The sequence below is a fragment of the Thamnophis sirtalis genome, unplaced genomic scaffold, assembly GCF_051295495.1.
Source record: "Thamnophis sirtalis isolate CommonGarterSnake01/CBP01778 unplaced genomic scaffold, rThaSir2_p1.2 scaffold_4, whole genome shotgun sequence".
NCBI lineage: Eukaryota > Metazoa > Chordata > Lepidosauria > Squamata > Natricidae > Thamnophis > Thamnophis sirtalis.
The window spans coordinates 81,365,450-81,388,669 of NW_028261384.1; the positions used below are offsets into that span (position 1 = coordinate 81,365,450).

The window sequence follows — 23,220 nt, forward strand, 5'->3', positions numbered from 1 at the left end:
GCTGCCTATTGGACTCCGGACGTGCTTCAAGGTGCTAGTCATTACTTTTAAAGCCCTACATGGTATCGGACCTGGGTACTTGAGAGACCGCCTCCTGCCAATTACCTCCCTACGACCAATTAGATCCCACAGATTAGGCCTCCTCTGGATTCCATCTGCTAGCCAATGTTGACTGTCGACCCCCCGGGGGAGGGCCTTCTCTGTGGCTGCTCTGGCCCTCTGGAACGATCTCCCCATGGAGATTCGGACTCTCACCACCCTTCAGGCTTTCCGCAAAGCCGTCAAGACCTGGCTGTTCCGGCAGGCCTGTGGCTGATGAGTTCCCAGCCCCACTTGAATTTTTGCGGCTGTTGAGGAGTTTTTTTAATCTGTTTTTTGTATTTTGTTTTTGTCTTGTTTGTTTTCTTTGTATTACCCCCCTTCCCTACTGGTTTGTTAGCCGCCCTGAGTTCCCCTGGGAATAGGGCGGCATACAAGTTTAATAAACTAGAACTAGAACTCTGTGAACCACTTAGAAAAGGCTGTAAAGCGATATATAAGTTTAAATGCTATTGCTATTCTCAACTGTAGTAGTTAACAAAAATGCTATATTATATAAACAAATATCCCTGATGTGGAAATCTATCTAATAATCAACTTGATCCACCACACACAAACCTATACATATATGTATAAGACAATCAAAAAATTATAACAAAGTTAAAACTAATCTTCAAATAGCTCTGTTAACCATCTGTCACTGTCATTGTATTTAACATATAGAAAAACCAATAGCTGCACAAGAAAGTTATGAAGATATTAAAGAAAAAGAAAAATGCATATAGGGAAATTGTGATTATTAAAACAACACAAAAGAAATTTGTTAAAGTTGTTATTTATCTCTCACTAGGCTTTAAAAAAAATCTTGGTATTCATTGAATACTTTCATTTAGAGAAAATCAGGAGGAAGAATTATAGATAATCAATGACATGGATTTGGCCTGCAGGTGAATGCTGTATGTTGTCTATATGGATAGGGGAAAGGAATATTAGAGACTGTCTTGGTGGGAATACTTTTCTCATTCCCATTGTCACTTCTGATATCCATGTAACATTATTATTAGATTAATATGATCTTTAAATTTAGGAATAAGCAATTCCCATGAGGCAACTAATGGAGGCAAGGTTAATTAGCAATAGCACTTAGGCTTATATACACCACTTCACAATGCTTCATAGCCCTTTCTAAGCAGTTTCAGAGTCAACATGTTGCCCCCAACAATTTGGGTCCTCATTTTATCGACCTCGGAAGTATGGAAGGCTGAGTCAACCTTGAACTGGTGAGATTTCAACGATTGAACTGTTGGCAGTCAGCGGAATTAGTCTGCAATACTGCATTTTGTTTTTGTTTTAAAATATATTTTATTCATTTTCACATTCCATTTTACAATCACTTATATACAGGGTATTTGCTATAAGAAAAAATAAAAAATAAAAAAAATAAAACAAAATAAAAAAGAAAACACAACTCATCATTCACAACCCCACCTGACACTTCCATCCTCCATACACCCCATCTACCCCCTCCAACTTTCCTTTCCTCCCTCTAACACTCCCCTCCTACTTCCCTTTCCCCTCAAACCTTCCTTCTCCCCTTACTCCCAACACGCCCTCCTTACATTCCCCTTACTCCTTCCTTACTCCTCCCTCTTCTTTCCCTCTACCTCCCTCCTTGGTGTATTCCCTTATTCAAGTGTTGTTTATTATAATCTGATAAAAAGTAAAATAAACCAAGGAAAAAAAAATATAAAGAAAGAAAAGAGAAAAAAAAGAAAAAAAAAGAACAACCGTATATAAGTGCATTCTTGTTCTTATTGAGACTATGTTAACACCCACTCACCCACCCCCCATAAATCCCCATCCCTAATCCTCCCGACTTCCCAGGGCCCACACCTGGCACTGCCTTCTATCTAAAGTATCTTATGTTCGTATGGATTAAAAATAAAAGTAATATATTAAAGGAAAGAAAAACAAGGAAAAAGAAAAAAAAGAAAAAAGAAAAAAGAAAAAGGAAAAAAAGAAAAAGAACTCTTTGTGTTAAGCTCAGCCCCCCCATCTTTATCTATGCTTAAATAGTGTAAGTCATTCTATCTATATTTTATTCTCGTCTCTTACTTCTTTGTTATTTACCCCGACCTCCTGTAGACTCTCCCGTTCCTCTTCCTTAACCTTGTATTCAGATAAACATTTATACAAATTTGTATAGACATCAATATACAATCTAGCTCAAAAATAATCCCTTCTAGTAAAATTTAAGCAGCGTGGATCATTCCACATATTCAAATATTACTTTACAGAAGAATAATCAAACTTTCCCTTCTAATAGGATTTAAACAGCGTAAATAATCTTTCTTAACCTTATTTTCAAACAGTAATTCAAAATAATCTAACCAAACTTTCCCTTCTTAGTAAAATTTAAGCAGCGTGGATCAAGTATTACTTTACACAAAAATCAGTTTACATTCTATCTTAAAATGATCCCGACCAGCTTTCCCTTCTAATAGGATTTAAACAACGTAAATCATTCCGCATGCATTTTACCCTCATCCCTTGCTTCTCTGATATTTACCACTATCAAATTTATGCAGACATTAGTTTAAAATCTAGCTCAAAATAATTTCACCAAGCTTTCCCTTCTAATAAAAATTAAATAGCATGGATCATTCCACATATTCAAATAATACTTTCAACAAGAATCATTTTACCTTCTGTTTTAAAATAATCTCATCCAACTTTCCCTTCTAACAGAATTTAAACAACATAAATCATTCTGCATTCATTTTACATATATACAATCAGTATCACCCCACCAATAAGTTCCGCTTTTTCTACCGGAGAGAGGTCGCAAACCCCCATTCAATCCACAACTTTGGCGAATATTTTAAAATGTCTAAATCCTCGATCTCCGCTTTTCTGCTTCTCTGAGGGAGGAAAGGCTACCCCCTCCATCTTGCAGCCATGTGGTCTGTTGCTTGCCTTCTCCTTCAGCTTGTCTCTCCTCTTTTCCAAGTGAATCAGGAAGTCCCGCCTTCAAAGTCTTGTAATAGAAATCTCGAGCCTCCGAAACAGAGTTAAGACGAAGTCTTTGATTCTCAAATGTGACCGTAATGCCGGCTGGGGCCTCCCATCTATATTGAATCTGTTGATTTCTAAGCTCTTTAGTTAAAAAAGCATAGTCTCTTCTTGCTCTCAACATCTGGAAAGGTATTTCTTTGAAGACAATCAAGTCCTGGTCATCAACTCGCAAACTATTATTATGAAACTTTTGCATAATCGCGTTTCTGGATTCTTTTGTGGAAAAATATATAATTATGTCCCTCGGGAGCTGTCGCTGTTCCGCTACCAACGAATTCTGGCGATAGATTTTCCGAATCTGCCAATCAAAGTTAAGTCCCGGGCTTCCCACCGCATGGCTGAAGGCTTCAACAAAGGTCTGTTTCAGATTCTCTCGCTCCTTTTCGCGGAATCCTCTGACTCTTATTGCGAATGCCTTCTTATTAAAGTTTATCATAACGAGCTGTTCTTGAGTGTCTCTAATTTTTTGTTGTAATATTTGAATATTAGTAGTCAAATTAGAATTAGCCTCCTCCAAGCTTTCCAATTTATTCTCTATTTCAGCGGTATAATCTGACAGGGCAGACACGGCTGCAAACGTATTCGCCTTCATTTGGTCAATTTTAGACTTTAAATCATCATATAGCTCCAATACAAATTCCTTAATTTCTTGTTTAAAATCATTAAACATTTGAAAGAAAAATTCCTGTGTTAAAAATTCTCCAGTAGAGGGCGTAGGAGACAAGGGCTGCGATTCCAGTGTAGATTCTTTAAGTTCATTCATAGATTCTTTAGGCACATTTGTAGAGAGACGCTTCGATTTTGACCTGGGTGCCATTATAAATAAACAAATAAACAGCGCTTTCGCTCCCCTCTGTTTCCAAAAAAAAAAAAATTTATTTTGTTAAGGAGTGGTCTGCAGGAAGGTAAAACCGGCTAAGTACATCCCCTATCAGTCACCAACGGGGAGAAATCGCCATTTTGAAGTCCGTTTAAACAAAGAAGCCTCTAAGACAAATGGTGCTGGTGTTTAAGATAGTAATAAAAGCATAAATCTCACAGGGGTGGGACCCGCCCGTATTAATCCTAGCTTCAAACAACTTTGCTTTGTCCTGGGGGGGGGGGATCGCCTGTCTAGGGCTGCAAAAAAAAAGCAGTTGAGAAGAACTGGCTGGAGATAAAGGCTCCGCTTACGCTGGATCTAATCTCTGTCCACAGCCAAAAAAAAAAGAGAAAGGCTGTGAATTACGAATAGACCCTAGCACACAGAGCTACTCCCTGCCCCTTTATAGCCAAAAAGGGGTGATATCTATGATCTTATTTAGATATACAGACCAGATCTCTGAGAGGATACGGGTTGAGCCCTCCTCGGCGACAGGCTCCGCCCCCAGGAAGCCTGCAATACTGCATTTTAACCACTGCGCCACCACGGCTCAGTGGCAAACTAATGGAGGCAAGGGCACAGGCAAATCTTGCTGAGTGCAGCAGACAAACAAATTAAATATGACATTAAACACTTCATTAGCTCCATATATTAGACCAGGTCATGGGGAAGGGAATTTTAACCCCTTCCTCCTAATTCATATAGGCCTTAAAAAGTTTTTTGTTTGCCTTGATAGTAACTGTAGTTAGCACCAATAGCAACTTTCTAAGCTCAGTTACAAATGGCATGTTTCTTTATGTATACTGGAACCGTAGCAGTATCAAAGGAAAAGTTGTTTGGAGGCTTGGAGGCACCAACTTTCTCTTTTCAACTGTGATTCTATGATGTTGTTTTATTTCATTTTCAGCCTGTGAGACAGGTTTAACTTGTCCTTAGCTACATTGTGTTACAGTGGTGTTTTCCCCTTATCCCCACAAAGTGCAAAGGCAACGTCATGTTAAAAACTGTTAAGGTCTGTCATCTATTATCTTGGAGGGAAATCAGAGCATTGAAACAAGCATAAGAGAAGACTTGGCAACTGGGACATGACAAAATAGCTTTCTATTTACTCAAGAGCCATGGTGGCGCAGTGGTTATAATGCAGTACTGCAGGCTACTTCTGCTCACTACTAACTGGCAGCAGTTGGGCAGTTCAAGTCTTAAATGGCTCAAAGTTGACTCAGCCTCCCATCCTTCCATCAGTAAAATAAGGACCCAGATTGTTGTGGGCAATATCCTGACTCTGTAAACCGCTTAGAGAGGGCTATAAAGCACTATGAAGCATTATATGTCTAAATGCTATTGCTATTCTTATTAAGGGTGGGCAAAAAGCAATTAATACTGAAATAGTTGTTTGCCTGATGTGCCCCAGTGTGGACATGGATCACCACTTCCTTCTGCAGATCCTCTTCTGTCATCCTCTCTCTTTATTGCTTCCCCAAGATATAATTACATGACGATTATTTTACTTTTTATTTTTCCCTGTAGCAATAACTAGTTTACCAGAGAATTCAGTAGAAACCATTTAGAAGGATAAAGCTTATTCGTAACAGCATTTAGTGTATGTTTGTGTGTCCATTTGCATATGTATGCAGGAATTTACATATTAAAACATATTTTAAAATTCTTCAGGTTTTTGGCCCTATATCAAACTTACTTGGCAGCAGCATCTTTCCTCAACTGATCATGCTTCATTAGAAGGTTTTTCCTATCTTGAAAAGCTTTTCTAACTTTGTATCCTTTGTAGACTGCCTGAATTTTGACAGCTGCAATATCTTGAATGGCAGCTATAGATAATGCACCGTGTTCCAGCATGAACTGAATTACTTCGTGATGATCTCCCAGCAGGGCAAAGTCAAGAGGTGTATATCTAAAAATAACAGAATATTGTTAGAGAACTGATCAAATAGAAAAGAAAGTACAATAATCAATATTTAATTAATTCAGTATCCACTATCTTACATTCATTCTAGAAATAGAAGGACAGAAAGAAGTTAATGCAGTCAATGCAGTTACTTACTGCATTTGATTTGTTAAATGCTTCCTGCATCAACACCAACGGAACTGCATGAAGCTTCCTGCAATAACACCAGCGGAACTGCAAAAAACTGTGCTGCTTGGAAAATTGTATATTTTAAGAAGGTATTTGGTTGATACCTAGGACGCTGGCAGCCACCCATATGAACCATTAGCACCAGTCAATGTTATTTGTGATGCATTTTTGAATGTTCAGTTGACTGAGTTTCATGTTTAATGAATAAAGTATGATGATGATGATGATGATGATAATAACAACAACAACAACAAAAACAACATTAACAGTTCCTAGGTCCTTGGTTAGGACTCAAGCTGTTGAGTTACCAACCAGCCCCAAAGGCTGTGAATCTCACCAAAGATTAACCACCTGATGATAACAACAACAATATTAATACCCAATATTAAGACCTCCCCGGATAATAAGCCAATTGGGCTTTTGAGCACATGTGCTAAAATAAGCCCTTCCCTGAAAATAAGCCCTCCCCAAAAATATTGCAACACAGCAGCAACTATGAGGTGACCATGCTCGCCGCCTCCTGTACTTCAAAAATAATAAGACCTCCCCAAAAATAAGGTGAAGTCAAAAGAAAATAAGACCCTGTCTTATTTTTGGGAAAACATGGTAATAATAATAATAATAATAATACCATATAACAATATTTTCTAAACATATTACTTAATTGTTAATACTAAATCAAATTAATAATAAACATATCATAATAAGCCCTCAGAGTAAAATTAATCCTTCTTTTATCATTTTAAATGTTCCAACTTCTGTTTCTATTAGTTAACCAATCAGAATCTGATTACACTTCCAAAATTTAGCTGACATATCTTTAAACATCTTGGCTAATCTTGTTGGTGGGAAGTGCCATCTGTAAAAAAAATTATATAAGTTTTCTTCATATGCAATAGACATTGTTAATTTATAATTTCGATCCCACAATGTTTGCATTTATCCAAGTCTATAGAATAACCACACTCTCATTGTTTCCTTTACTTGCTCCTCTTCCATTCTAATACACAGTAGGTAGGTATAAACTTTTAATTTGTCATCAGTTCCTGTTAGAATCTGGTTCAATTATGTTGGTTCATTATAAAAACCATATATTTTAACATTTTTAAAAATATCTTGATTGTATTTGTACTTGCAGCCACATTGTTAAGTCTATCACTAGACTATTCAGTTCCTGTTTACTTTTCAATTCCCTTTCTCATTCAGAATATCTTTATATCTTATGATATAAGTATCAACCACATTTGGATGTATCAATGCCTCCATCATGGAGAGCCAGGATGGTATTTTCAAATAATGTTATACCTTAATTTTTATGTATACTGAAAACATTATTTCTGTGGAAATAATTGTGTATTTTATTTTTCCCATACCATAGAAAGATGTGCCACCACAACTGCCGTTGTGATCCTCCAAAATTAATAATCATCTATGTTTCAAGATTATCCATTCTTTTAGCCATATAAGTGCAGATGCCTATTAATATAACTCCCAATCTGGCAGCCCAAAGCCTCCTCTATTACTAGAGTCTTGTAACAGTGTCAGACTTATTCTTGCTTTTTTTTATGTTGCCAAATAAATTTTGATACTAATCTATTTAATTTCCTCTCTATTTAATTGTATTTCTTTTCCAGCTTTATTGGAATTGTTTGGAGCAGGTATAGTAATCTCGGTAGAGTATTCATTTCAATGTTAGCTATTCTTCCTATTAGTAATAGTTGCAAGTTTTTCTACTTTTCCAAGTTTAATTTGCTGTATCAATTTAGCATAATTATCTTCTTTTATAATTGCACATCTCTCTGATAAATGAATACCAAGATATTTTACTTTCTTCACTATCTGAATATCTATCTTTGCCATTAAATCTTTTTTCTGTTTGTTTGTGAGGTTTTTGACTAGAATTTTAGTTTTCTCTTTGTTTACTTTTAATCCTGAAACTTCCCCATAGTCATGTATTTTCTTCATTAATTTGGGTCCAACTGTTTACAGTTCTTCTATGATAAATACCAGATCATCTGCAAATTCATGTAGTTTGTATTTTTCTTTCTTTTTAATCTCCATCCCTTTTATTTCTATGTCGTGCTGAATATTTCTGTTTAACACTTCCGATTTCAAAATGAAAGGGACAATGGACATCCCTATCTTGTGCCTTTTTTAAATTAACATTCTCTGCAGTCTGGTTAGTATATATTGCCTTGATCATATCAATAAATTGTTCACTAAATTCCATATATTTTAATTGCCATATCATAAATTTCCAATTTACATTAAAAAGATCAGAGCCATTTGTTTTCCAGTATGCACTTCATAATATTCCAACACATTCAAGATTATTGTTTCTACAATTTTCAAAACAATTAAGTTAAAAAAATAATAAAAAGTTAAAACTGGCCAACTTGGTTTTAAACACTAATTAATCAGACATATTATCCTAATATTAGCATTAATAAAATTTGTATAGTGTAACTATGTCCAATCTGAACACCTCCAGATGTTTGGGTCTATCGGTCCTACAATTCCCAGTCAACATCATAAGTAGCATAGAGGGGTTTTTTTATTCAAAGTATTTCATATTATTTCCTGTCATAGTTATATCATGTTAATGTACATATCCAGCATGCAGTATTGAAAGGGCATGTAAGTTGCAAGAAGAATAGCTTATTGTTAAGTTCATGGTAGAGGAAATTCCAAGGTAGTGGTTTTCTGACTTATCCATCTACAACTGTTGCAGCAGGATCGATTTAACAATATGATCAGAAGAAATCCCAGAAAGACAATAAAGATATTATTTAATAAATAATACCTTTCTTCATTATTTTCCATATGATTGGGAAAGGCACCGAATCCTAACAACAGCTTTATAGCATCAAGGTAGCCATTGTTACATAACCAATGTAATGCTGTCCTTCCCTGTGATCAATAAAACAAAAAAAAAAAAAACTGTAAATGAAATAATTTATATTGCCAAATTCCAGTTCAAACACAGAAATCATCAGACTATAATCATTCTTTACCTTATTTTGAACACAGAGGTGCAGAAAATAATAAAGTAAAAACAACTCACCGTAATGATAAATTATGAATGCTAACTTTTAAAATATTTTATAATTTCCTCTAAATGGAGATAGTAAGGGGAAATAAGGGGAAACAGAGGAAAACATCTAATTATTTAAATGTTGTGCCTCATTATGTTATACCCAGATCTGGAACTTATGGGAGAGATATGGTGAACTGAAGATCTGCAAAAGTGCAGCAATCATGAAGTAACTAGCTCCTTGGAAAGTCTCCAGATAAGAAGAAGATGAGAGATTGCCCACAGGAGCAGACAGCTGCTCCTAGCAAGGAGAATTAACAAAACAAGCAATTTTGCTAGCAACTGTGGCAGAGCACACAAAATTCACTTTCTAATCACTTTCAGAAATTGCCTATTAACTATCTTAAAGCTATTAGAGACTTCCAGAATGGTAAGTTTGAAAAGTCTTCATCAGGTAAATATAGGAAGGAAAGGAGAGAAGGGGATTGATGCACTATAAATAGGATGATAATGATGATTATAAGGATAATTGTATAATTTAAGAAATAAAATACTACATGTTCTACATCTTCTGAAACATGATTTCTGCTTATCATGAACAAAAAATTCCTGCAATGGATAAATAATATTTTACGTAAGTTCAATTGAGCACAGTTTCTGCTTAACACATTCACCTATTTCTTACAAAATAAGCTAAATCCTCTACTTCTTTTCCATTGACTTTCTCCAGTCTTTGTGATAAATATAGCCCTACATTAGAGCTGCTGCAGCAAGGTTGGGTTTTACCCAGTACGCACTGGTACGGGCGTACTGGTTGGTGAAATTTAGGGTGTCTTCCTGTACCTGATCTTCCAGAGGCCCCATACTGGAACACTCCCTCCCCTAGCCTGCCCCTCCCCGCTCACTCTCCCCGCACGTCCACACCATGCTTGCCCCACCCACCCACTTCCTTTGCTCGCTCAGCCGTGGCGCCAAGGCTGCAGATGGCCAGGGAGGTGGGTGGGGGAATGCTGCCCATCTGCCTCTCCCTCCAGAAGCAACTGGGTGGGCTCTGGGATGGTCAGCAGCCCACATGCCATTGCCATGTAACCGCTCTGGGGATGCAGCACCTGCCCGGACGCAGCTGCAGTGGCAATAGAACACGAAGGAGAGGCTGTCCAGCAGAGTATTCCGAGGTCAGTGGGTTGGCGGGAGGTGGCAGGGAGGCAGGTCATCGAGGCCACCTTGGGTGCTTGCAACAGGATGCAACAGCTGCTTGGTGGCTGCTCCTTTGTGCCCTGTTGCCGGTAGCAGTTGGCTTTCTCCTGCAGATCCTTCCTCTTCAGGCATCCGGGTGGGCTCTGGGTTGGTCAGCAGCCCACACGCTACTGCCATGTGACTGCTCTGGAGGTACAGCCAGGAAGGATCGCTAGGAGAATGCCAACTGCAGCCGGGAGTGTCTCCAGGTCGGGGGGGGGCGGGGAGATTGCGTGGGGTTGGACTGAAGGCGGCAGGAAGGCAGGGGTCGAGGCTATGCCCCCTTACCAACAAAAAAAAGAATATCCCACTGTCCCGGAACTGCACCCCGAGGTAAGGGAAGAGGGTATTGGGAGAGACCTTCCCTCCCACTTCAGAGAGCCCATGTGGGGAGAGAGGAGGCGGCCTAGTTTGAACACGGGCAAGCAGCAGTGCCTCCTTCGCTTGTTTGGGCAGGCAGAGAAAGAAAGGAGGTGCGTGATAGCTGAGGCGCTCCCTCCGCCCTTGGTGGCAGGGGCGCTTTATCACACACCTTTCTTTTTATGCATGCCCAAATGAGCGAAGGAGGCACAATGGCAAGGAGCGAAGGAGACGGCGATGGCAAGAAGCAGCTGCCAATGATGGTTGCCATGCCGGATTCAGCAAAAGCAGCTCCAGCAGCAACGGGACATGCTTGGGGAAGGGAGACATAATTGACTGCCCGGGATTGTGCTTCAGCTGCTGCTGTGAAAATGTCTATTTCGCCAGCTGGGAGGCTAGCAAAGAAGCCTCCATTTCCCCATCACCGCCAAATGGTCCATGCCCTCCCCCTAATGATTGACTCTGCAGGAGGGAAAAAACCTTCTCTCCTGCTTCAGAGAGCTCATGCTGGGAGACAGGAGGAGGCAGGAAGGTTTGAATGCGGGCGAACAAGTGGTTTGGGGCCAACGTCTCCTTTGCTCGTTTGGGCAGGCAGAGAAAGGAAGGAGGTGTGAGAGAAAGCACCCCCACTACCAAGGGCGAAGGAGAGCTCCTTCACCCTTGGGTTTTGTGCACCTCCTTTCTTTCTCCGCCTGCCTGAATGAGTGAAGGAGGCAGGCAGAGAAAGAAAGGAGGTGTGAGAGAAAGATGGTGTGAAAGAAAACACCCCCGCCACCAAGCGCAAAGGAGAGCTCCTTCACCCTTGGCTATCGCATGCCTCCTTTCTTTCTCTGCCTGCCTGAATGAGTGAAGGAGGCACTCACTGGCCACTAAACTGCCTGCTCGCCTACATTCAAACCAGCCTGCTTCCTCTCCCTCGGCTCTCTGGAAGCGGAAGGATGGTTCTTTACAAAGACTGGATTCTTTTTTTCCCTCCTGTGGCTGACAAAACAGACATATTCACAGCAGTGGCTGTACAATCCTGTGCAGTCAATTCCAGATCTCCCTTCCCCAAGCTTTCGGCCTGGGCTCTCTGGAGGGGGAGGGAAAATCCCTTCCAAGACCTCACTTGTCCTGGTGGCTCCCTGGCGATAGCAGCTGAGCGAGGGAAAGAAGAATTCTGGGAGTTGAAGTCCACAAGTCTTAAAGCTGTCAAGTTTGAACACCCCTGTTTTTTTGTGTAAAGGGTTAGGGGTACAAGGGTCTTGTAACTTGACAGCTTTAAGACTTGCACACTTCAAATGCCAGAGTTCCTGAGCCAACATTTTGGTTGCTAAGCAAGAGCGTTGTTAAGTGAGTTTCACCACATTTTACAAGTTGGCCACTCCCACACGGTCACATGACTGCTGAGCCACTCCCACAAAGCAGGCCACACCTACAGAATAGGTTCTAATTTCTATATGATAAAGTGCATGGTTGGCAGAAGGTGTGAATTCAAACTCAAACACAGGCTGGCATTTATACTGACAGGGAGACTGTAGTATTGTGAATGAAGACAGGCTGTACATAACCAAGAAGGTCACTGGAATTGTACTCCCAAAATCATTCCTTTCTTCTTGCAGCAGGTCAATATTTATTTCAGTCCTGAAGCTTTGTATTTGGAGTATCCAATGTAAAAAGCACTATTTTCTAATTCTTCTTTTTATAACAAAAATAAAGTTTTGATTTTATTTATTAGAAGAAAAACTTCATCAAACATGGCTTGGTGCCTTGCTTCATCCTGTCATCTAAAATTAGGGGAAAGGAGCAGAGGGACAAATGGGCAATAAATGTATAGGGATGTGATGGGAAATTAGAAGGGGGGAATGGCAGTCTGATGAAGACCAGAGAGGCACAAGGCCAATTTGTATCAGTCTCCAAGGCCACATATCCTGAGAATGGAATGTGGGTTGCCCCAAACATCTCAGCGATTCTCAAAACACCTATGCAGCGCTCCACTGGCTGAAGACAAGCTGGTTAAGGGGGTTGGGTTGGGAGGAGGGGAAAATTTTAACTTTTTGCATGGGAATTTACTTCTAGCCTGATATTACTGCAACCAGCAACCTTTAGTAAAAGAACTTGCCACTTCACCAAAATAGAGTGGAGGGTCTTTCTTTCTTAAGGGATCTGACAGTAAACTTTATCTTAAATTCTGAACAAAAGAAAAAACATATAAGATTAAGAAATTAAAGAAATTGAAACAACAGCAATAAGCTAAATAAGATTTTGATCTAAAAAAGTTACACATGGATTAAGGGCTAGATAAATGTGGAAATTGGCTTCTACTACAAGATTAGGGATTAATTATAAAAAATAAGTAGATTTTTATAGTAAACAGACTTAATTAATTACAATCCTGGCTATTGTAAGATAAGTGATGATTTTTGAAATTGGGTGCTAGGGGGAGTTAAAGAGACTAAGTAAATGGAAAAAAATACAATCTTGTTCTTGAAATCAGTTAATATGGGAATTTACAAAATAACAAAAATATTGTAACACTGGAAATATTAAAGGAGATCTTTGAAGAATGGAGCCAGAAATTAGTAACAACACTTAAAAGATGATGCCTGCTTCTATGATAGATTATGTCTAAAAAGTTAATGGAATGAATAAATTTCACCTGACAGAAAATATGAAAAGTGGAAATACAATCGATAGGCAAAACAATGATTTGGAAAAGCATGCTTTCCTGGACATAAAACAGAAAATGGGTGAAATTTTAAAAATTAAAAAGAAATTATGAACCAGGAGAATGACCTGAAAAATATTTTATTATTGGGTTACAGAACAGTGAAAGCTTTTAAAATATATGGATGATGTGGTAAAAAATTATTGAAGAGAAATCAAATCCTAGGATACTCTGATTGAATTAAAGGTTAAGAAATAAAAGGAAGTGATATAAAGTTGGTTTGTTTGTTCAACATTAAAATAAACATTTTTGCAAAAGTTTGCAAATTTATGACTTTTGTTGACAATGAGATTGAAAAAATTGATGTTTTATAGATTTGTTTATAGATAAATGATGATATATGGGATGAAGAGATATCTGTTTCTTTGTTGCAATGAAGTTTGGAAGTACTTTTTTGTGTATTTCTCTTTCTTTTCTTTATTATTTCCTTTCTTTTTCTTTTTTCTCTCTTCTCCTGCACAAGGTTTAAATCTCCCTATCTTTCCATGCCAGAATTCTTATTTGGACAAGATCAACAACACTTACAATTTCCCTTGGAAAAAGTATTTAATTTAATGAATGGGAAATTATTTTCTAATGTAAATTCCCCAAGCATACTAGGTATATAATGATAGTTTTTACTCTACGAATTTCTAGTGAAATTTGATGCTAAATCTTGGATAAAGCTTGCTATCCAAACAATATATTCCAATAGCAAGGTGTTATGTATACTATAATAAATAATATAGTAAAACAGCACATACCTCTTTGTCTTGAATATTTGGATCTGCATTATTTTCCAATAGTACCACCATACAATTAATATAGCCTCCATAAGCAGCACACTGCAGTGGAGTTCTACCTGCATAATCCTGTACATTAGGATTGATTTTATTTTCTATCAATATTTGGCAAACATCAGGGTTTCCTCCTAGAGCTGCCCAGTGTAAGGGAGAGTGGCCATCTTGATCAACTAAATCAACTCTTGCTCCTCCTGCAATAATAACATATGTTAATCCACGGAGTCTGTCTTAGTTGTTTATTAACAAATTAAGTATGGTGAGGCTATGCATATGTCCTTCCAATTTCCTTACTCAAGACCCCACTTTCAAAGTCTTGTCATAACAGATTTGAGATATGTTTATGTGCAGAAGATTGCCAATGAATCTACTTACTGACAATCCCAATGAAAGTATGTTTTGTACATGCACACAAAAGGCAGATACACATCTGTAATGTATTTCTCTCTTCCCACAATTTTTTTTGGCATCCTGAGCAAAAAATCGCCATCTGGTATGATACATATTTTTACATTTATTTTTCTTTCACTGTTCTTCCCTTGAATCTAGAGAATTAACTAGCTGATAATAAAGGTACAATGATATTACAATCAGAGATAAGAAACAAGCCAGTTTGGCAAACTATAGGGCCTCTATTACACTTCCCATATAGAACTGCTATGTTAAACCTGGGTATAAAAAAGAATATTTTCTAAAATGGTAACGTTAATGATATAATTTAACTAGCCACTTGTCATTTAGGATGTTATATTCAATTTTATGTTGGGATTTGTGATAACAGTAGTCTCATTTTTATATTTAATGTTCCTTTCTCTGATTATTTTCTTATCCGGAGTAAATTCTAAGACATATCTAAAATCTGCAGATAGATCACATGATAAAGAGTTTCCCCAAAACTGTTTAGGCCCATGAAGATTGATAGCAAGAATAGATGATGCATAATTAAGTTTTTAATCAGTCAGCTGAAAATTTGGCAGTCTAAAAATTCTATCCATGTTGCAAATGATTATGTATCAAATGATAATAAAATGCTAACCCAAATTACATAGAATACTTATATTGAAAGATTGAAAACCAGAATTTGGTCCTATAGTTGAGAATTCCTATCAGTCTATTTCCCTCTACAAAGATAAGTTACTAACTGTTCAAAATTTAAAATTTTCAGGAGCAGGACCCCTTAAATACATTTGAAATATTTCACAAAAGTGTTGGTTAAAATATTGTTTTTCCATTATCAATCACAAATTAATTCACAGTATTAGCTATCATTACTTTGCTCAATTCTAAAGTTAAAAACAGCCATATGTTTATGAAAAAATGTAGGCAGCTGACCTTTAATGAGTGTCTGTATTACCTCCTTATGTCCCATTTCACAAGCACGAAAAAGAGGAGTGTGTTTCATTACATCAGCAGAATCTACCTGAGCATAATGCTTTAGAAGCAATTGCACAGTGCTAACATGGCCAGAAAGAGCAGCAGCATGTAATGCTGAAAGATATCAAAAAGAATGCAGTTATTAAATGGTGTTTAATTAAAATAGTGAATATAACAAAACATAAACCAGACACTAAGATGAAGGAATGATATTTATATGCAGATGGACATCACTCTCTTCATTTATTTCTTCTGTCATTGTCTCATGCTTGTTCCATTCAGTTGCATCTTATTTACATCTATACATATTAAATTTATATAAACTGAACATATGTATCTAGGATCTCTGATATAAATTTAGATCAAATAAAATCTGATGCTATCATTGAAATCAGCAACTTTGTTAAATAATAATTAATATAAAGGCAAACAAGAAGGGAATTCAAATCCCATATTTAACATACATTAAAATAAAGATATGGAGGGAAGAGAGCTGACATCACGACAGCACAACGTGCGATCTTGGTGTTCCGAGATCGCAGTCGAATTCCTGCCACTGGACAGTCCATTTGGACCTAAACCATCCCGAAGAGATGGCGATTGAGAAGGGCACCTCCTGCTGATCTCAGGTACATCGCAAAGTCCCTGAAAGATCCAGGAATAGCCTTTTTTTCAGCGACAGAAATGCAGCTAATGAAGCTGCTGAAGTTGGGACAGCTCCGGAATGGGAAGAAAGCGGAAAGAGAAAGTGTGTTGAATTGGTGAGAAGATTTTAGTGTTAGAGACTACCCAAGAAAAAAATTTAAGTTAAGATTGAAGACAAAAGACTGTAGGCGACAAGATTGATCTGCATTGAACTTAGTGTGTTATCCAGTTTCTAATTTTTTTTTTTTTTTTTTTTTTACGGATGGAACTTCTGCAGGGGCTCCCTATTTTTTAAACTGAATGGATTAATTCTTTCTTCTTCTTTTTTCACTTTTGCTTACACCTATGGATTAAAATTCTCCTTTTTTTATAATGATTGATTTGATTGATTGGATTGTTTTTGATCTCCATTTAAGATTTTTTTCTTTCTTTCTTAAGCTTGGAATATAAAGAAGAAAATAAGAAGGATTATAAAGAGGGTTGTAACAACATGAGAAAAAGCAGATACACTGCCACTTAGAGGCTGGAGGCTGGATACATTGTTTTTTCTTCTTTCTCTTTGATCACTTGAGATTCAAGGTTCTTTCAGCTTAAGCTGAAATTTCAGCTTAGCTTAATAGGAAGAGCACAAGTTGTTTATACAGGTGCCTTTTGGAAGTTCTATCACTAGCTATTGGAGGGAAAACAAAATTTTGAGTTGAAAGATAATAAATGAATGAACCCAAATGAACCTGTTTGAAGTTTATTAAAATAGCCTTGAACCCTATAGTAGCAGTATCTGCAAAATTGAAAGAATGGCCCAGCAGGAAAAAGAAACTGTAACACTGCAAATGATTATGTTTGAAATTCAAAATCTATTAGTTGTGACAGAGAAAATTGAAAAGAGATTGGAGAATATGGAATACAAAACAGAAAAATCTGATGGAGAAACTAAGGATGTTTACCAAATGAAGAAAGTGGAGGACAGAGTTCAAAAGATGGAAGAAAAAAATGAGCAAAGAAATAAGAAAACTGTGGATACTGACAACAAAGTGAGTGTGGTTGGTAATGGCAGGAGCAGAATATGGAAAGGGGAGATAGATGGATTGGAACTCTACCCCAGACTTCAAAGCACAGAAGAAGAAAAGAGAGAAAAATTGATAGAGATAAGGAGAGAAATCTTGGTAGAAACACTAGCGATAACCAAAGATAAGCTGATAGAAAGAGCAGATGTTGGGTTTCAAGCTTTTGTGAGATACAAAATATCAGCCTCTGTTTTGTTGCTTGCTTTTCGGCTGCCATTGAAACAGGGAGGGGGGGGGCATGGTATTTGGGTGTGGGAAATATTCTATACAGGAGGACTGTAAAAAGGGAGTTGTTCTCACCATTTACTGCGCATGTGGGAGGGAGAGGAGTTTCCCGCCAAGGCCAACTGTCCGGTATACCAACCTGATTATGATTTTTGAAGATGTCTCTCACATGACACCTGTGGAGTAATTGGATTGGACTATGGGCTGGGGTTACCAAGGGGAGGGGAATGGGTCATACATTGATATCTACGCTTGCGCATGCTTTTGTCTCAGATCTAGCTTTGCTTAGCTTCTATTTACTTATAACCAGTGAAAGTACTCTTAATTCTGCAAAATGGAGTTGAGTGGTTTCTTCCTTGGTTATTAAGTGAAGCAGTCTTGATACAAAAGGAACAGCATGTTGCCAAGGGAGGTTTATACAAGATTTATTAAGAAAGTAACTAGAACATTAATGCTACAAATGGCAAGAGATATAAGACCGTACTATTGCTGGAGGGATATAGGTTGATGCAATGAAAATGTATAATAAAAATTAAGCTAAATTTAGTTTACTAGTAGTATGTATAAAATGAAGCGACAATAGCTATAGTTAAATAATGATTAATAATAACAACACATACGTATGTATGTATGTATGTATGTATGTATGTATGTATGTATGCTTGATAATATGAAATTTTATATAAACAATGTATGGAGATTATGAGAGGAGGTTCAAAAGCTTTATCTAGAATATGTTATAAATATGTATTGTGATTGGATGATTTTAGGATGATTTAATGGATTATCATATAATCCCATTCTAGATTTTGAATATTATATATAAAAGGACATAAAACAATTTAAATTAAGGTTGAGATATAATAATTGTGATATATATGAAAACAGGTGAATTTAAAATATGCGATTTGACATGAAAAGCAGGTGGTGACTATGGAAGAGATGCATGGAAATACTGTAACCAACTGAGACACTTTATATAATTTGTAATGGAAGATGGTTTTTTTATGTTTGTTTGTCCTTGTTCAAAAACAAATAAAAATTGTTTAAAAAAATAAAAATATGAAAAGGGATAGTTTTGTTTTTTTTAAAAAATCAGTTCTTCCAACAGGTGGTGGCAGTACCTAGTCAATCTTGATTCATCTTGAAAAAATAAACAGTATTGGCTGTAGTCAATACTTAGAATGCAGGCCACTAGAAAATCCCAAGGTTATAGAAAGACTGGGAACTTGAAAAACAAATCACAAAAAAAAAAAAAGGAAACTGCTTCTCTAGTTTTGCCCAGAGCCATTGTGCCATACCATTAATAACTTTGTTACAGTGTATGGAAAATCGGGTATCTCAGGATAAAAGTTGAATTAAGTGGGAATAAATTGCTTAAGAAGTTCATGTATGAAAAGGAAAGAAAGAAGCAGACCAAATGGGTGATGAATTAGATGGACTGAATATAAAATTGAGATGCCACTTGATTGGGATGCTTTAATCTACTAATTACAAAATGAAAAGGAAGAAAGAGACAACTGGGAGAGATAAAGTTGGGATAGGGTGGAATTGATGAGATACTCTAAAAACGGAAAAGATGTCAAATTTATTCTTTACACTGATTAATTAATTAATAATAATTTATTAATCGATGGTGGATGTATCAGTTTTAATACAGGCACAACTTGATTCAAGACTTTCCTGTCAATAACTAGCTAAAAATAAAGATAAAAATGAGCTTTTGACAACTCAGGATGGTAAGATGATACATACATGGTCATACTGTATTTACGGAGAAGATCAGCTACTACAGAACACAGGAATCCAATAAAGAAATCAACATCCATGTATATGGAGATCGATCGATCAATGGATGGATATTTTGGCTTCGTGTTTTAAATTTCTATCATGTTCTGGTAGCAGACTTTTCAGCTTTTCTTCCCCCCAGACTGGAAAGTAGAAAGCATCTACTCTTTGTTTGTATAATGGTTTTGTGTGGCCTGAGACTTTCAGCTTGCCAACTTCTCAGCTTTAGTTCTTTTAAGAGGTAAGAATGATTTGCAAATATAGAAAGATATCATGAATAGTGTTGATACAAATTAGATGTAATTAGTTTCAAAATCTTCTGCCTTTAATTCTTTTCCACATTATTAGCTTTTTTTTTTTTGCATTTTGTATAATACTGCTTAATCTTGAAAGAAATAGCATCACACATATGCATAATATTATACTCAATACTTCCCAAGCTTTTTCCTCCATTACTAAGAACAGCTTAACAAAAAGTCCTTTTTATCAAATATAAACAAAACATTTGAAGTCAATTTAAACTGACTTAAATTTTGTGTTTGGGTAATAGGTTTGTATATCATAAAAACAATTTTTCCTATTTTTTTCTACTCAGGTAATTTACAGATTTGGGAAACTTTAATGTATATTAAAAAAACAAAAAGGATTTAGAAATGAAAAAGTTAACACAATTTGACATAAAGCAATCAACTTTCCTTATCAGAGTTTTGATCCTAGTACATGGTAACACTATATTTAGTGAATACATTAAGGAGTATTAAATTAAACACAAACTATTTTTGTGTGATTCTTAAAAAAGTTGTTTTCTAGAAAGTGAGAAAAAGTTAAAGAAGACAGTGTACAAATATTCTGGACAATTTTTAATTGTTACACATTTAAGATTGTAAAAGATATATATTTCCAGGGAATTTGTTGGTGTACTTAAAAATCCTATTAAGTATATCTGATAAATGCTAAGCTAATGACTTAACAGAAATGAGCAATTGCTTACAATACAGAAACACTAACTTCATTCCTTGGATTCTCTACTCATGGGTCATACATGATGAGTCTTTGGAAAATTAATACATTAAAAATTAAACAAACAATTGAATAAACTAATCTAATGTGTAAAACGTAATTACAAGAACAATAGAGCCTAGATCAATGGGTCTCAACCTTCCTAATGCTGTGACCCTTTAATACAGTTTCTCATGTTGTGGTGACCGCCAACCATAAAATTATTTTCTGTTTTCCGTATTTTTTTGAAAATGTGTTTTCCGATGGTCTTAGGCAACCCCTGTGAAAGGGTCGTTTGACCCCCAAAAGGGCCCCGGCCCACAGGTTAAGAACCACTGGCCTAGATACTCTATAGCAACTATTCTGTTCTTTTGAATTAATCTCAAATACTAGTTATGCAGTTATATACTTTAGGAAACAACTGCGTAAACTATTATCTTCCTCAGTCAATTGAGAAACTAGCATATGTAACTTATGTTCGTAAATAATAATTGTAAATCATAAATCTGAGCTACATACATACATATGCACACATACACACATGCACATATAAAGATTTTTTTACCTGTGCCACCATATTTATCTGCCATGTTGATATCGGTGACCAGTTTTAGTTTTAACATTGTCTGGATGACATCATCACTACCTTTGCCAGCTGCCCACATAAAAGAAGTTCTTCCCTCAAGATCTGAGTCATCTCTCACAGAAGGATGTTTAAAAAATTCTTCGACAGTTTCCTACAATAGAAATATTCACTGATTATGGTTGGTTTTGAAATTACTCTGTAATTACTCTGCATATACAAATTATAAATGAAAAAAAATATTTTTTAATAAATGACACTACTTGCAGAACCATCTCATTCCACTAGGATTGGCCTGTCCCAACCTTGCCAACAGAGGAGGCCTGCTGTGGGTCCTGCCCAAACTGATTATTCCGGGTGGCAGAGTCCATGATAAGAATCTTCTCTGCTGTTGCCTTCTAAACATTTTGCACGCCCCCCCCTCCGGAGTGAGATCAGCCTAAACCCTCCTGACCTTTTGTAAGGACCTAAAGACCTGGCTCTCCCAGTTAGCTTGGGGCAATGAGGGAGGGGTAGCACCTCAGTGGAGATGGTTGATTGAGTAAAAACAGATATCACCTTCCCCCACCCCATTCTGGGGTGCTGTCCTCTCTTTCTGTATTTGAATTTTAACAGTTGGCATTAACATGTGGTACAGAGTACTGTACAAAAGTATTAGGTAATTGTGCAAACACTTAAGAATGCTTTGAGAAATAGATAATAGTTTATTGTAACAATAATAGTTTATTGTTTTCAATTAACAAAATGGCAAATAAATGAACAGAAGATAAATCCAAAGCAAATCAATATTTGATATGACTACCCTTTGCTTTCAAAACAGCATCAATTCTTATACTTGCACAAAGTCAGGGATTTTGTAGGATTAGAGTTAGATGTGTGATTAACCAATTACACCAAGCAGGAGCTAATAACATCAATTTCATATGTAGATTGAAACACAAAAGAGAAACAGCTGTGTGGTAGGCTTAAAACTGGGTGAGGAACAGTCAAACTCTACTACTAAATATTGAATTGATTTGGATTCCTCTTCTGTTCATTTACTTTCCATTTTGTTAATTGATAAAAATAACTATTAATACTACTACTTTTAAAAGCATTCTTAATTTAAAGCATTTTTGCACATTTCTTTAACATTTTTGCACAGTACTATATGTGTGTGCATATGATTACAAACGGCTAATACATTTTGTAAATAAATTAATAAAAATATACTGTATTTTTCAGAGTATAAGATGCACTGGAGTACAAGATGCACCAAAATTTTGAAGAGGCACAATAAAAAAAAGTTTTTGCACTCTGCAGACCTCCCGCAAAAACAGGCCTGGTTTTTTTTTTCCAAATAAGGGCATGAATAGCCTTTAGGAAGCTTGTAGAGTGCTCCTGGGGGTGGGGCAAAAACGAGCAAAAATGGCCCATTTTTCACAAAAACAAGCCCATTTTTTGTCAAAAAAAGGGCATGCATAGCCTTTAGGAGGCTTGTGGGGGGGGCAAAATTGAGCAAAAAAGGCCAATCATTTGCTCATTTCTGCCCTACCCAGCCCCGTGGAATATGCAGTAGTCATAAGTAGGAGGACCAGTCATAAGTCACTTTTTTCAATTCCATTGTAACTTTGAGCCATCACTAAATAAATAGTTGTAAATAGAAGATTGCCTGTATATGCTGAATTATTTTTATATTACTCAAGTTTAAACAAATTGTAACTTTATTCATCAGCTGAAAACAGCCTGATTAAATTACTTTCTTTAATTATTTAACAATGTAATTCAATTAGGAAGAATCATTTGTGTGAGAAAGAATGAATGAAAAGATTTTTATGAAGTGTCTGTTTATTTACATTGTTATTTTTAATTACTTTCCCCTATCTTTAAGTATTTAATGAAATATTATCTAATTTAGAAATTAACAATACCTCTATAGATTAAAAATGGTTTTATCAGCATATTTGTGTTTTAGCTACAATTATTTATTACTTTAAAGCTTTTTAAATGAAGTTTGCTCAATAAGCCATTTAACTACATAGAATTGTTTGACTGTGATTATTCTTGATCTATTGATTTCTATAGTATTTGCACTGTTTAAAAATATAAATTAGTTATAAAATATCTAATTAAGTACTCCTAAGAAATTCTAAATTATGGCTATTTGGAAATTCAATAGCTCAAGAATTAGCTAATTCTTTTACATCCAATAGGTCATTTTCATAGTATTAACTGAAAGAAATTGGAATAATACATTGATACATTATGTCTATTGCTTTTGATAGAGGTTTTTTTTTCTCCTGAATATTAAGTGAATATATTAAATTCTATGTAAAATATAATATAAACTACAATGTAAAAAGTAAATGTTGTAAATGG

The 23,220-nt window shown here is 36.3% G+C and overlaps 1 protein-coding gene across 4 annotated transcripts in view; it reads right to left on the reverse strand.

Moving 5' to 3' along the window:
- INVS (inversin) overlaps positions 1-23,220 on the reverse strand; it is an 89,514-nt gene that overhangs the window by 17,182 nt on the left and 49,112 nt on the right. For all 4 annotated transcript variants that reach the window (XM_087713184.1, XM_087713183.1, XM_087713182.1 and 1 more), the window contains exons 8-12: positions 20,845-21,016; positions 15,517-15,672; positions 14,149-14,378; positions 8,872-8,978; positions 5,673-5,885 (exon numbers count right to left, since the gene is read on the reverse strand). In XM_087713184.1, coding sequence (XP_087569310.1) covers positions 5,673-5,885; positions 8,872-8,978; positions 14,149-14,378; positions 15,517-15,672; positions 20,845-21,016 — 878 coding nt within the window. The remainder of the gene's footprint in view (positions 1-5,672; positions 5,886-8,871; positions 8,979-14,148; positions 14,379-15,516; positions 15,673-20,844; positions 21,017-23,220) is intronic.